Raw genomic sequence first — 13673 nt, 5'->3', positions numbered from 1 at the left:
ACAGCGTTTATCAGCAGGCGCTGGCAGCTCTTCAAACAGGAGTTTGATCTTTTCTTGACAGCCTCGGAGCCAACCGACAAACCTCGACAGGAGTCTGCAAAAGCTGCGTTGCTTTTGAGCATCGCAGCCGAAGAAGGCATCGAAATCTACAGCACGTTTGAGTTTGCGGACGGCAAAAGCAAGCTTGACTATGCGACTGTGGTCAGGAAGTTCGAAGAATACTGCGTTGCCCAACGCAACTAAGTCCGCGAACGCTATCTCTTCAGGAAGAGACTGGCAGCAGAAACGAGGAACGATCTGTATCTAAGCGGCGTTCTAAAATGTTTGAGCAACGACACTCCAATTGAAGGGCCGCTCAAGTCATCCGAGGGCAAACTGTCTGAAGTTCGAGGGATTCTGCTCAAGGGCAGCAAGGTTATAATACGAGCTAGCTTGCAACGGGAGATGCTAGAAAGAGTTCATCACGACCATATGGGAATCAACAAGAAGAAATTAAGGGCTCGACAACTCGTTTTTTAGCCCAGAATGAACTCCGAGGCGTTCTTTAAGAAATGAAGTGTATTTATGAAATACGCATACAGCCAACAGCCAGAGCCACTGAAAATGAGCGATGTGCCTAAAAAAGCCTTGGTACCGAGTGGGCGCCAACATCTTCCAATACGGTGGGAAATCGTACTTGTTTTTATACGATGCGTTGTCTAACTTCCCCGAAATAGAAGTGCTCAAATACTTGTCAGCGAGGAGCGTCATTGAGTCGACCAGTTCCATTTTTGGGCGTTAAGGCATGCCATTGAATGTATGCACCGGCAACGGTCCGCAATTCGCAAGTTATGACTTCGCTGCGTTTACAAAGCGATACGATTTCAAGCATACCACCTCGATTCCAGGATTTCCTCAATCAAATGGTCTAGCGGAAAAGGGAGTGCAAATAGTAAAGCGCATCCTAAAGAAACCATGGGACTTAATCAAGATTTCATGTTTTGACTTCTTGCTTACAGGACCACACCTTTAGAAAGTGTGGCCCAACCCCTGCACAGCTCATCCAGGGCCGTGCACTTTGCACCACCTTGCTCGACTTGCGCTGCAGTCCTGAAAAGAAGGTGCACAAGCACCGTCAAACAAATAGCCCCAAGCGGCCCTTGGTCCCACTACAGAAGGGTGACGTCGTTCGGGTGAGGAAGAGCGCGTGGACCCCAAAAGCTAATGTGTTGCGGCAGGCCATGTTTCCTAGGTCGTACGACGTCCTCACCGAGGATGGAAGAGTGCTGCGACGAAACCGGCGGCACCTGCTGCCGAACTGCCGTATTTCGGCGAGGACCCTTCTCGCATCGGTATACCGCAGTGTCGTACACTCTTAGCACGGTAACGTTTACTAAAGGGGTATATTCTCACAGATTTGTGCACCTTTAACTTATAAGTTACACAGCAACCTTTACAAATTTAACTTCTATTAAAGGTAAGAAAGCGTGCACCTCAACTAGAGGTTACAACACTTTAACCTCTAGCATAGGCATACAGTATTGAGTGCCTTTGCCTAAATATAAAGGTTACTTTTACAATATACCGGTTGAACGATTAAAACGTTCACACAATGCGGCTTGCAGGAGGTCCCAGATGGACACCGCGCTGCGCATGCTCCGTATATAGAGCCGGTGTCGCCTAGCAACGGGGACGCGGCTCTTCCTTCTTTCGGGCTTCTTTCTGCGGTATGTTTCATAAAAGCCCGTTGCTCTGCGCATGCTCCGCCCAGGCAGCTGTCGCCTAGCAACAAAGGTGCGTCTCTTCTTTCTGCTTGCGCCTCTTCTTTCTTGCGCGCTTCTTTCCGCGGCCGGATTAAGCAGACTACAACCGTGCACGGAGAAATGTGAGCCTTCGCGGAGGAAGCCCCTCGGCCAGTCCTTTCCGGACGCTGCCTTTACATGCGCTTGCGCTTTGAAATAGTTCACGTGTCCACCTCGTGCGGTTTTCGGGACAAAGTGTGTCCCTGTGTCTCTCTCAACCTAAGTAAAAAAAAAAGAAACATTGCGTTTTGCAGGCAACCTAGACCTTACGCATACCGCAACATCTCTTGTTTGACTTAAAAATACGAAGACCAAATGCAGCCTACTACCCCAAAAAGTACAACAAAGGTGAGCGCGGGAGCCAGAGACATTACTTTCGAATAGTATATTGTAAGTGACAGACTCATATTCTTTTGGGCTACAGTTCTGTAGTTGCTAATCAATAAATGAGGCAAATTTTCGCTTTGCCAACGACAAGTGCTCAGACCCTTGGCTCGCGCTGTTGCGGTTTTTATCCTCCTGCACATACGTTTGTGTTTACTCGGTGGATTGTTCCTAAGGTATGATTTAGCATGCGAAAATAAAGAAAAAATGAATTTCAGCTGACTGATTTTCCTTTTTAATTTCTGCATGCTGAATGATACCTTTGGTACAATCCACACAGTAAACGTAAAAGCATGTGCAGGAGAAAAACAGCAACAGCACGGGTAAAGGGCCTGAACACTTGCCGTTGCTCATAAGCAAAGCAAAAATTTGCTGCATTTATTGCTAAACAGCTACACAATTGTACCCAAAAACAGTATGCGTCTGTCACTTGCTATGCCATTCGTAAGTGGAGATCTGTACTCCCGCGCTCCTCCTTGCGCTTTGTGATAGCTAGAGAATTTTTTGACTAGATATTATTGCAGTCGAAGAGTTGTTACGGCTTGCGTAAGTTGCCAGCAAAACGCAGTTTTTTCTTTTTTTGCTTAGGCTGAGAGAGACACAGGGACACCCTTTCCTGTGGAAACCACACGAGGTGTACAGGTGAACTATTTCGAAGCGCAACCGCGTGTAAAGACAGTGTCCAAAAAAGGCTGGCCGAGTGGCGTCCTCCGCGAGGGCTCACGTTTCTCCGGGCATGGTTGTCGGCTGCTTAATCCGACCGCGAAAAGAAGCGCGCAAGAAAGAAGAGGCGCAATCAGAGAGAACCGCAAAAGAAGGAAATGACGCACCTCTGTTGTTTGGCGGCAGCCGGCTCGGTGTACCATGCGGAGATTTGGCCTTTCTGGAACAAAACCCAAGGTGGCGCCTCCCCGTTGCTAGGCCGCACCCGGCTTGTCGGACGATGTAAAGAACGGGGCCCACATGAAATTCTCTGAAAAAAAAAAAAGAAACGCTCAACTGAATGTGGTGTCAAAAGTTTACTTTCATTTAAATCACTTGAATCGTTGTATTTCAGCCAACAAAGGGCTACTATGATACTAGTATACTAGTATCCCTTGGAATTTCTGACGAAATGAAACTCCCCGTGCGGCACCTTTTGAGCAAATATGTAACGGTAATGTTCACAAAAATACAGATCAAAACACAATTTGAACGCCTGAGGAGGAGGCACCGTTAGCTTGTATAAATAATTTGAGTATAAATTGACAGTTCCACAGGCAGTATAAGGTTAACTTCAGAATGCAACATCTTTATTTGAAAATACAACATAGAATACACCACAAGTACAGCAGGCTTTGCTGGCACATGACTAGATATGAAAATTCAAGAGAATACTATCACTTGCATCATATCACAGGAATTTTTAAAAGCATATCACCGTGTTTCAGCCATGCATGTCGTCAATAAATTCGTGTTAACTGTCCATGTAAAAACTTGTACTGCTGTCAGGAAGCAAGAAAACAAGGCAAAGATTAGTATATGAGATTGCAGGAACAAAAACTGGACACTTGTGTTCAGATTCACATTGGACACTACATAAAAAAAGCTTTACACATCCTGTGCAGCATTAGAGCAGGTCAATAAAGACGTTGCCAATGCTGCTGACGACGGCGAAATACCTCCGTGTAATTATAATAACCTATTAGGGTTATTATAATTACACGAAGGTATTTCGCCGTCGTCAGCAGCAGTCCGTGGTATAGTTATTCTGGCGGCTAGCTTCCCACGCTATGCGTGCCGCCATCGCACCTGGTTAAGCGTTTCCTAGACGCTAGAGTTAAGCTTTGTCCGCGCAACCTTGAGCGATCGGAAAGCGCGTTTTCCCCTCTTGGCCGGCGGAGAGGGGATGCTTCGTTCCGCCCGCGAAGCTCTCCACATCTCTGTAAGGTGCCTTGGGGTGGTCCCGTGCTGAAGATGCCCTCTCGGTGAGCGCATATTTCCCCCCTCATCTTTTAAGAGGTTCAATACATACAAGCATTTGTCTCACAAACCAGATTTTTTTCAAGGGAATTTTCCACGTCTCAGTAATTTCTCTCGTCGTATTCGAGTGCTGATTGCCGTGTTATAGTTTGTTTACGAAGCTTTCCCTCAAGTCTAAATATTTTAAGGCAGTTTGTCGTGTGCGTATCATGGCCACGCACGCTTATATCGCCTTCCATTTCTCTACCACGGGTGCGCTTTAAAACCACGGCGCTGTAATTTTGCTTCAGAGACTTTCCTTTTCTTCCTTCTTCTCCGCCCTTAAACTGGCTCTCTTAACTACTGCACAAAGAACAAAGCAACAGCGCGCGCATTAGATCCCATAGATGAGATGCATATTTACAATTAGTATTAGGGTTATAATTATATTCGAGTGCTGATTGCTGTGCTATCGTTTGTTACCGAAGCTTTCCCTCAAGTCAAAATATTTTAAGGCAGTTTGTCGTGTGCGTATCATGGCTACGCACGCTTATATCGCATTCCGTTTCTCTACCACGGGTGCGCTTTAAAACCACGGCGCTGCAGTTTTTGATTTTCTTTCCTTTCTTCTTCTCCGCCCTTAAACTGGCTCTCAACTAACTACACGCAGAGACAAAGCAACAGCGCACGCATGCGATCCCATATATATATATATATATATATATATATATAGAAAACTATCAGTCATAGCTCTCGTAGCATAGCCCTCTGGGCCGTTTCCCTTTTTTTTTTCTTTGGAAAGTAGTCCTATTAGGGTTATTATAATTACGCGAAGGTATTTCGCCGTCGTCAGCAGCAGTCCTTGGTATAGTTATTCTGGCGGCTAGCTTCCCACGCTATGCGTGCCGCCATCGCACCTGGTTAAGCTTTTCCTAGACGCTAGAGTTAAGCTTTGTCCGCGCAACCTTGAGCGATCGGAAAGCGCGTTTTCCCCTCTTGGCCGGCGGAGAGGGGATGCTTCGTTCCGGCCGCGAAGCTCTCCACATCTCTGTAACGTGCCTTGGGGTGGTCCCGTGCTGAAGATGCCCTCTCGGTGAGCGCATATTTCCCCCCTCATCTTTTAAGAGGTTCAATACATACAAGCATTTGTCTCGCAAACCAGATTTTTTTTTCAAGGGAATTTTCTACGTCTCAGTAATTTCTCTCGTCGTATTCGAGTGCTGATTGCCGTGTTATAGTTTGTTTACGAAGCTTTCCCTCAAGTGTAAATATTTTAAGGCAGTCTTCCTAGCCTCTAAAGCCGCTCGAGTTCGCTCTTCTCCTCGAGCGGCCATTTTTCCTAGAAAGTATGCCTTCCAAAAACCGACTATCGCGGACAACATGAGTCTCTTTCCACGTAAGTGTGACGCTCGGAGCAGGAGCTGTGGCGCTTGAAAGTAGCCTGGGGCCTGACGAACCAACCGACTGAGCTATCTTTCCGGGCAACATCGAAGGGTCACGAGTTCAAATCACCTGTTATGTTCCTTTTTTTTCGCCCCTTTTTCTTTCTTTTTTTTCTTTCTTTTAATGTCTTTTCCTTTATTTTATCACTGTACGGGAACCCTCCTAAAAAAAAAGAAAAAAAAAGATATACATCTTCAAATATGTATGGCCTCACACTCACATGTGCAGGTCATAAATACCAGGTTCTCTAGCCGAGTGCCATCCATGCGGTATAACCGAGCTCAGATTGGTCCACCTTGACTGATCAAATAGGGCACCACTGTAGGTTAAATGAGGCGTACAACTCCTGCGGGACCCGCCGTGGTTGCTCAGTGGTTACGGTGTTAGACTGCTGAGCACGAGGTCGCGGGATCGGACCCCGACCACGGCGGCCGCATTTCGATGGGGGCGAAATGCGAAAACACCCGTGTACTTAGAATTAAGTGCACGTTAAAGAACCCCAGGTGGTCGAAATTTTCGGAGTCCTCCACTACGGCGTGCCTAATCAGAAAGTGGTTTTGTCACGTAAAACCCCATAAATTAATTTTTAATTTAACTCCTACGGGGACGGTAGAGTATCCGTCTCCAGTGCAAGAGGACCGTGATCCAAATCCCGGTGCCGCGCAATTCTCCACCGGAAAATACAAAAAAAAAACCGTGTGTTGAGAAAATTGCACAAACAGGCCTGGAGTGCGGCCTGATCCCGGTGACCAGAACCGCTAACGCACTCTCTCACCAGAGCAGGATTGGCCACCCTGGTGCAGTACTTGGCCACAACCTCCTATATGAATACAACAATCGAACCCCGGCCCTCAGTCCCCAGCAGCCGCGAAGCAACTGACCACGGCGGCGGTCAGATCTGTGACGCTGCAGAGGGTGCTAAGAATACCTGGCTCCGGACAGGCCGCCATTGGAATCTGAACCTGGCAACGTTTAACGTTAGAACGCTATCTAGTGAGGCGAGTCTAGCAGTTATTGGAGGAATTAGAGGGTAGTAAATGGGATATAATAGGGCTCAGTGAGGTTAGGAGGACAAAAGAAGCATATACAGTGCTAAAAAGCGGGCATGTACTGTGTTACCGGGGCTTAGCGGAGAGACGAGAACTAGGAGTCGGATTCCTGATTAATAAGGAAATAGCTGGTAACATACAGGAATTCTATAGCATTAACGAGAGGGTGGCATGTCTTGTTGTGAAACTTAATAAGAGGTACAAAATGAAGGTTGTACAGGTCTACGCTCCTACATCTAGTCATGATGACCAGGAAGTCGAAAGCTTTTATGAAGACGTAGAATCGGCGATGGGTAAAGTCAAAACAAAATACACTATACTGATGGGCGACTTCAATGCCAGGGTAGGCAAGAAGCAGGCTGGAGACAAGTCAGTGGGGGAATATGGCATAGGCTCTAGGAATAGCAGAGGAGAATTATTAGTAGAGTTTGCAGAACAGAATAATATGCGGATAATGAATACCTTTTTCCGCAAGCGGGTTAGTCGAAAGTGGACGTGGAGGAGCCCGAATGGTGAGACTAGAAATGAAATCGACTTCATACTCTGCGCGCACCCTGGCATCATACAAGATGTAGACGTGCTCGGCAAGGTGCGCTGCAGTGACCATAGGATGGTAAGAACTCGAATTAGCCTTGACTTGAGGAGAGAACGGAAGAAACTGGTACATAAGAAGCCAATCAATGAGTTAGCGGTAAGAGGGAAACTAGATGAATTCCGGATCAAGCTACAGAACAGGTATTCGGCTTTAACTCAGGAAGAGGACCTTAGTGTTGAAGCAATGAACGACAATCTTATGGGCATCATTAAGGAGTGCGCAATAAAAGTCGGTGGTAACGCCGTTAGACAGGAAACCAGTAAGGTTTCGCAGGAGACGAAAGATCTGATCAAGAAACGCCAATGCATGAAAGCCTCTAACCCTACAGCTAGAATAGAACTGGCAGAACTTTCTAAGTTAATCAACAAGCGTAAGACAGCGGACATAAGGAACTATAATATGGATAGAATTGAACAGGCTCTCAGGAACGGAGGAAGCCTAAAAACAGTGAAGAAGAAACTAGGAATAGGCAAGAATCAGATGTGTGCGTTAAGAGACAAAGCCGGCAATATCGTTACTAATATGGATGAGATAGTTCAAGTGGCTGAGGAGTTCTATAGAGATTTATACAGTACCAGTGGCACCCACGACGATAGTGGAAGAGAGAATAGCCTAGAGGAATTCGAAATCCCACAGGTAACGCCAGAAGAAGTAAAGAAAGCCTTAGGAGCTATGCAAAGGGGGAAGGCAGCTGGGGAGGATCAGGTAAGAGCAGATTTGTTGAAGGATGGTGGTCAGATTGTTCTAGAGAAACTGGCCACCCTGTATACGCGATGCCTCATAACCTCGAGCGTACCGGAATCTTGGAAGAACGCTAACATAATCCTAATCCATAAGAAAGGGGACGCCAAAGACTTGAAAAATTATAGACCGATCAGCTTACTGTCCGTTGCCTACAAAGTATTTACTAAGGTAATCGCAAATAGAATCAGGAACACCTTAGACTTCTGTCAACCAAAGGACCAGGCAGGATTCCGTAAAGGCTACTCAACAATAGACCATATTCACACTATCAATCAAGTGATAGAGAAATGTGCAGAATATAACCAACCCTTATATATAGCTTTCATTGATTACGAGAAAGCGTTTGATTCAGTCCAAACCTCAGCAGTCATGGAGGCATTACGGAATCAGGATGTAGATGAGCCATATGTAAAAATACTGGAAGATATCTATAGCGGCTCCACAGCCACCGTAGTCCTCCACAAAGAAAGCAACAAAATCCCTATAAAGAAAGGCGTCAGACAGGGAGATACGATATCTCCAATGCTATTCACAGCATGTTTACAGGAGGTATTCAGAGGCCTGGAGTGGGAAGAATTGGGGATAAAAGTTGATGGAGAATACCTTAGCAACTTGCGATTCGCTGATGATATTGCCTTGCTTAGTAACTCAGGAGACCAATTGCAATGCATGCTCACTGACCTGGAGAGGCAAAGCAGAAGGGTGGGTCTGAAAATTAATCTGCAGAAAACTAAAGTATTGTTTAACAGTCTCGGAAGAGAGCAGCAGTTTACGATAGGTAGCGAAGCACTGGAAGTGGTAAGGGAATACATCTACTTAGGGCAGGTAGTGACCACGGATCCGGATCATGAGACTGAAATAACGAGAAGAATAAGAATGGGTTGGGGTGCGTTTGGCAGGCATTCTCAAATCATGAACAGCAGGTTGCCACTATCCCTCAAAAGGAAAGTGTACAACAGCTGTGTGTTACCAGTACTCACATATGGGGCAGAAACCTGGAGGCTTACGAAAAGGGTTCTGCTGAAACTGAGGACGACGCAACGAGCTATGGAAAGAAGAATGATGGGTGTAACGTTAAGGGATAAGAAAAGAGCAGATTGGGTGAGGCAACAAACGCGGGTAAACGACATCTTAGTTGAAATCAAGAAAATGAAATGGGCATGGGCCGGACATGTAATGAGGAGGGAAGATAACCGATGGTCACTAAGAGTTACGGACTGGATTCCAAGGGAAGGGAAGCGTAGCAGGGGGCGGCAGAAAGTTAGGTGGGCGGATGACATTAAGACGTTTGCAGGGACAACATGGCCACAATTAGTACATGACCGGGGTAGTTGGAGAAGTATGGGAGAGGCCTTTGCCCTGCAGTGGGCGTAACTAGGCTGATGATGATGATGAATGCAATGTAGCCAATGCAAAAAATATACAAAGTATTGGCTATAGGTGAACCTAAAAAAGAAGACTAGACCACAAGGCCATGCATGCATGCAGCCCATCTATACCTGAGCAACGTTTCCTTAGTGTTAGCATTGACCACCACTGGCATCAAAAGACCACTTGTTGCTCTTACAAATATCAGACAGAGCTTAACCAGGAGATGTGCAAAGTGCTGGCTTGTAGGGCCAAATGACAAAAGGTTGGAAGTGGTGATGCATACAGCATAGTGAACTCTCAGTTTAGATCCTTGTGACTACAAACATGAACATTTTTTTATTAAAATTACTACAAGACACATTTTACTGTCTAGCTAACAATGTCAAGGATGGGATTCAAACTTCTTGAATGCACTACCTATTTAAAATCAATATTGAAAAATGTCATTTGGACACTATTATGCATAGTACTGCACAATTACTCTATCATCTAGAGGCTAGCAGTTAGAATAACTCAGTGACAAAGTAAGGCCGCCATAATTCACATTGCACGAATTTAAGAATGTTGAGCAGCTGAATAAAATACTTGTGCACAATACTAAGTGCCACTTGCATGAATGGTTGTATTACCTCAGTAATTTTGAACAGTTATAAAAAGGCATGCAAATGTAATGCACAAAATGATGCATCTGTTTACCACCTCCTGACAACAAGTGAACATTAATGCAAGGTGAAAATTGTCAACTAGACCTTGAGTCAAATCACATTCTTTTTCTTCAGAAGAGCAAAGAAACACTTCAATCTGTCATTTATGAGCCCTCTAGGCACAACATTGCTGGGAAGCACAAGTTTCTGCATCAGCGCCAGGAATGGTGGAAATGCATATGGATAATCGAGGTTCTTGATGTAGTAGGTTAAAATACAATAAATTACAGCTAGCTCCAGGCTGCCGTTCGAGACCCCAAATTATTTCTTGCCTGCTGCCAGCATAAACACGTGTGCTCGCTGCATGTGTAGACGTGGGGAGCTGCAATCTGGATATCACCACTGGGCAGTGGAGCCTACAAAGACAGTTAGAGCCTATAAACATTCGCCTATCAAACATTAAATATGCACAGTATAATGTGAACTGACGAAGAAAAATTTACCAAAAACGTGCAGTACTGCAGAGCACAACACAACCCCAAAGAGCCCAACCATTCTACATCAAGGAAAATTAGAACTGGCTCACCTTTAGCTCTCATTATAGTAAGCATGCAGGAAAAAGCAATGAAATGTTATTTTACTGAAAGTAATCAGTATAATACTAATTTTCGTTTGTTTGCTGAACTATATACAACTGAAATCTCACTAAAGGATACTACCGTTTAGCGCGTAATTATGCCCTGTTCCCACAAGATACGCATTAACGAGATTTCACCAGGTAAATTGGTGCAGCATCGCACACTTCATGAGCTGGCTGTGTGCACGTTCCGTCCGGCAGGATGTCTCTTACGGTTTTTGCTTACCTCACCTTTATTAACTTTCAAATGCAGTAAATCACATTTAAATTAAATTGTGAAATATAATTTAACAATTTCATCTAACTTCATTAATTTGTTCCTTCTCTACATTCTGTGCCTTCATGTGTTAATTATCGTGCAGTCTAGTTAAACGGAAGGAGTGAATAAAAAATAGCACCAAAATACTACCATACCTCGATTTAAGCGCATATAAAGTATGAGCAATGCCTCCATCCTTAGTATTATTTCAGGGGAAGAAAATCTAAGGCGACAACATTAAATCGTGTAGTGATGCTCCGCTCGACTCGCACCACTGACCAATACAAATGATAATGCTACAATATAAGTACTGAACAGGGACACAGATGTGAGTACAAGTAATCACAAAGTGAATGCAGAGAGCTTTCTGGACGATATGGGAAAAGTTTACAAATGAATGTAATATTTAGCATCGTTACATTTGAGATGTTTTCCTTATGAATTAGTAAATTATCTTTCACATCACAAACCTTGGCCGCATTCAGTATCGCGGATCTCTTTCTCCATGGCAACCACTGGGCTGTCAAGTGGGGGCTCTTCCACATGGGGCCACGGTGCGGAGTCTGAAACAAGCAAGTGATAACAAAGCACCCAATGAAACCAATTCTTTCCTGCATGCGCTATGCATTTACCTTTAGAGCAGCCAGGCTGTGATTCTTGCACAGGCATGCAGGCCGATTCATTTTCTATGGAGGCACCTACTGGGACAGTCTTCTCTAAAGCAAAAAAAGAAAAAGAATATATATAGATCCCACGCACTGTGGGAATCGATGTAAGCAAAGCTTTCTGTGCTGTTTGCGTTCAGTGGCAATATTTGGCGGTGATGTTGACGGCCTACGACAGTCGTGATGCGATGTTAAATGTTACCTTACGTGCACCACTTGTGTTTGCCTACGTAGTACACCAAACAGCGAGGCGTGTTTGCTCGAGGCATTGTTGTGCGCCATTGTTCGTATGCTGCAAGGAATTTAGCACTGCCATTCTTTACACGGGCGCATGGCATCGTGGCTGAAATGTTTATTTGCTCGACAGCCGCTTGCGTGTTGTCGTCTTGACGCTGCGGTACTGAGTGCAGCTTTGCGTCTGCACGCCTGCATCAGTTGTCATCATGTACAAACTTGCAGGGTGTTTATTTTTCAGAAATAGCAGAAACGTGCCGTTTCATTCTTAAACTAACATTTTTACAGTTTCTCCGCAACTGTTGCCATGTCTAGTAGCGACGTCTCTTTTATTTAAGCGACCTCAAATGAAGCATGCTTTCTGGTGGCGTCTTTCCCTTCTTCCGCGATCATACTATGTATGCAAGGCGCCACGAGCGAATATCAGGATGAATATATTATTCATCCGTTTGGTCAGGGCGTTGGCTTTACGAATTCTCTGTATTATCTTTCCACTGACTATCTCCCCTCTGGAAATTTGCACGTGAGTACAAAAGCGCTGCAACTTCTACAATGCTTATACCGCAGGCTAACGCGTAATTACAGCGCTTCAGAGGCAATTGTGTCGATGACCGAGGAGTTCCAGAGGACATTGTGACGACTAAAGAGCTCCAGAGGGCATTGTGGCGACGCCCGCGCCGCTCTTGCTGGAAAGGGCTCACAGACGCCACTCCCGCGTCCCTGCTATGTACACGTACAATGTAATTTCTCGTAGATTGCGTACATTATATACATTACGTACTCAACCACTCCCCGACGCCGCGTGCAGGTCAGCGACAGCAGCAGCAGTGGAAAAGCCGAGGGAAGTGGCAAAAAAAGCTTCGCTTTAAAATATTCGATACACTAGGCAATCAAAAAAGCTTTGGCTAACATTCCACTTTATACTAACCATATTGCACTGAGGAGAGACTAGATGTGCAAGCTTCCACGGTTTCATCTGACACTGAGGCCTCGGACACAGTGCCTGGCACATTGCATTGCGCCTTTGCCTCGGCTGCATTTTTCATTTCTGAAATTATAGACGCAACGAAAGAACATCATTAGTGTTCACAAAGCAATGCAGAGCGCATTGCAGAGCTCTAGGCGAAAAAAAAACAAAACGCGTATGTAAGCAAAATTCGTGCGAAATCTATACAACATGTATTCTCCGGAACAACGCTGTATATAATTATATTATACATCATTGTGCGAAATTTGAATGCAAGTTGTAAGAGAAGGGGTGACGTTGCGGTAAAAAGAGAATTGTATATTCTTCGCAGTTAGTCAACGCTAACCACCGACTCCCATGTTAAATTATTGGCTCGTTTGACTAAAAGAAAATAGAAAAAACACGTATTTTCACCCAAAACGCGAAGCACTAATAGCGATAGCAAAGCATTAGACCACAACTCAAACTAAGGTACGTAGTTTTACCTGCCGTAACAGTAATCATTAGCTTACTAATAACCATGGTGTCACGCGAGCACAGGCATAAATGAACATATCTCATTTGACGACCGCGAACAATCGCTATCAAGTTGGCTTGAAGAACGCAGAGGGGAGCGAACGTTTGTTTTGTTGCTCCCTTCAACGTGTCTCCGAACTTTTGAGATTACGCGACCTCCAGCACTACGCGCACCGAAAGAAAGCGGAAATGCAACCACGAGCCGCCTCGGCTTGCCCGACTTCTGCACACACCGGAGATTACCTCCAGGCCAGGGCGCGGGCAGTCACGCACTACCACAGCATGGCTAACGGAGGGTGTGCGAGGCGAGTTGTACAATACTGAACGATTTCTGTCAACTACGTCAGCCCAAAGCACGGTGCCAGTACAAGAAACGTATTGTTGAGGTCATTTAGTTGCCCTGACACAACTCATCCCGCCGACAATCTCAATATTTTAGAAAG

General features: G+C 45.2%; 1 protein-coding gene across 1 annotated transcript; it reads right to left on the bottom strand.

The window, feature by feature from the left end:
- Nucleotides 1–10299: 10299 nt before the first annotated feature.
- LOC129387365 (uncharacterized) lies at nucleotides 10300–13460 on the bottom strand. Its single transcript, XM_055076295.2, has 4 exons — nucleotides 12676–13460; nucleotides 11481–11564; nucleotides 11319–11411; nucleotides 10300–10368 (listed from the first exon to the last, which is right to left on the bottom strand). Exons 1-4 carry the CDS (start codon nucleotides 12791–12793, stop codon nucleotides 10349–10351), a joined length of 315 nt encoding a protein of 104 aa, XP_054932270.1. The 5' UTR covers nucleotides 12794–13460; the 3' UTR covers nucleotides 10300–10348.
- Nucleotides 13461–13673: the final 213 nt, after the last annotated feature.

This window comes from Dermacentor andersoni, chromosome 2, assembly GCF_023375885.2.
Source record: "Dermacentor andersoni chromosome 2, qqDerAnde1_hic_scaffold, whole genome shotgun sequence".
Classification (NCBI taxonomy): domain Eukaryota; kingdom Metazoa; phylum Arthropoda; class Arachnida; order Ixodida; family Ixodidae; genus Dermacentor; species Dermacentor andersoni.
Note: the sequence above shows the minus strand (reverse complement) of the source record. Positions and strands in the feature narration are given on the sequence as shown.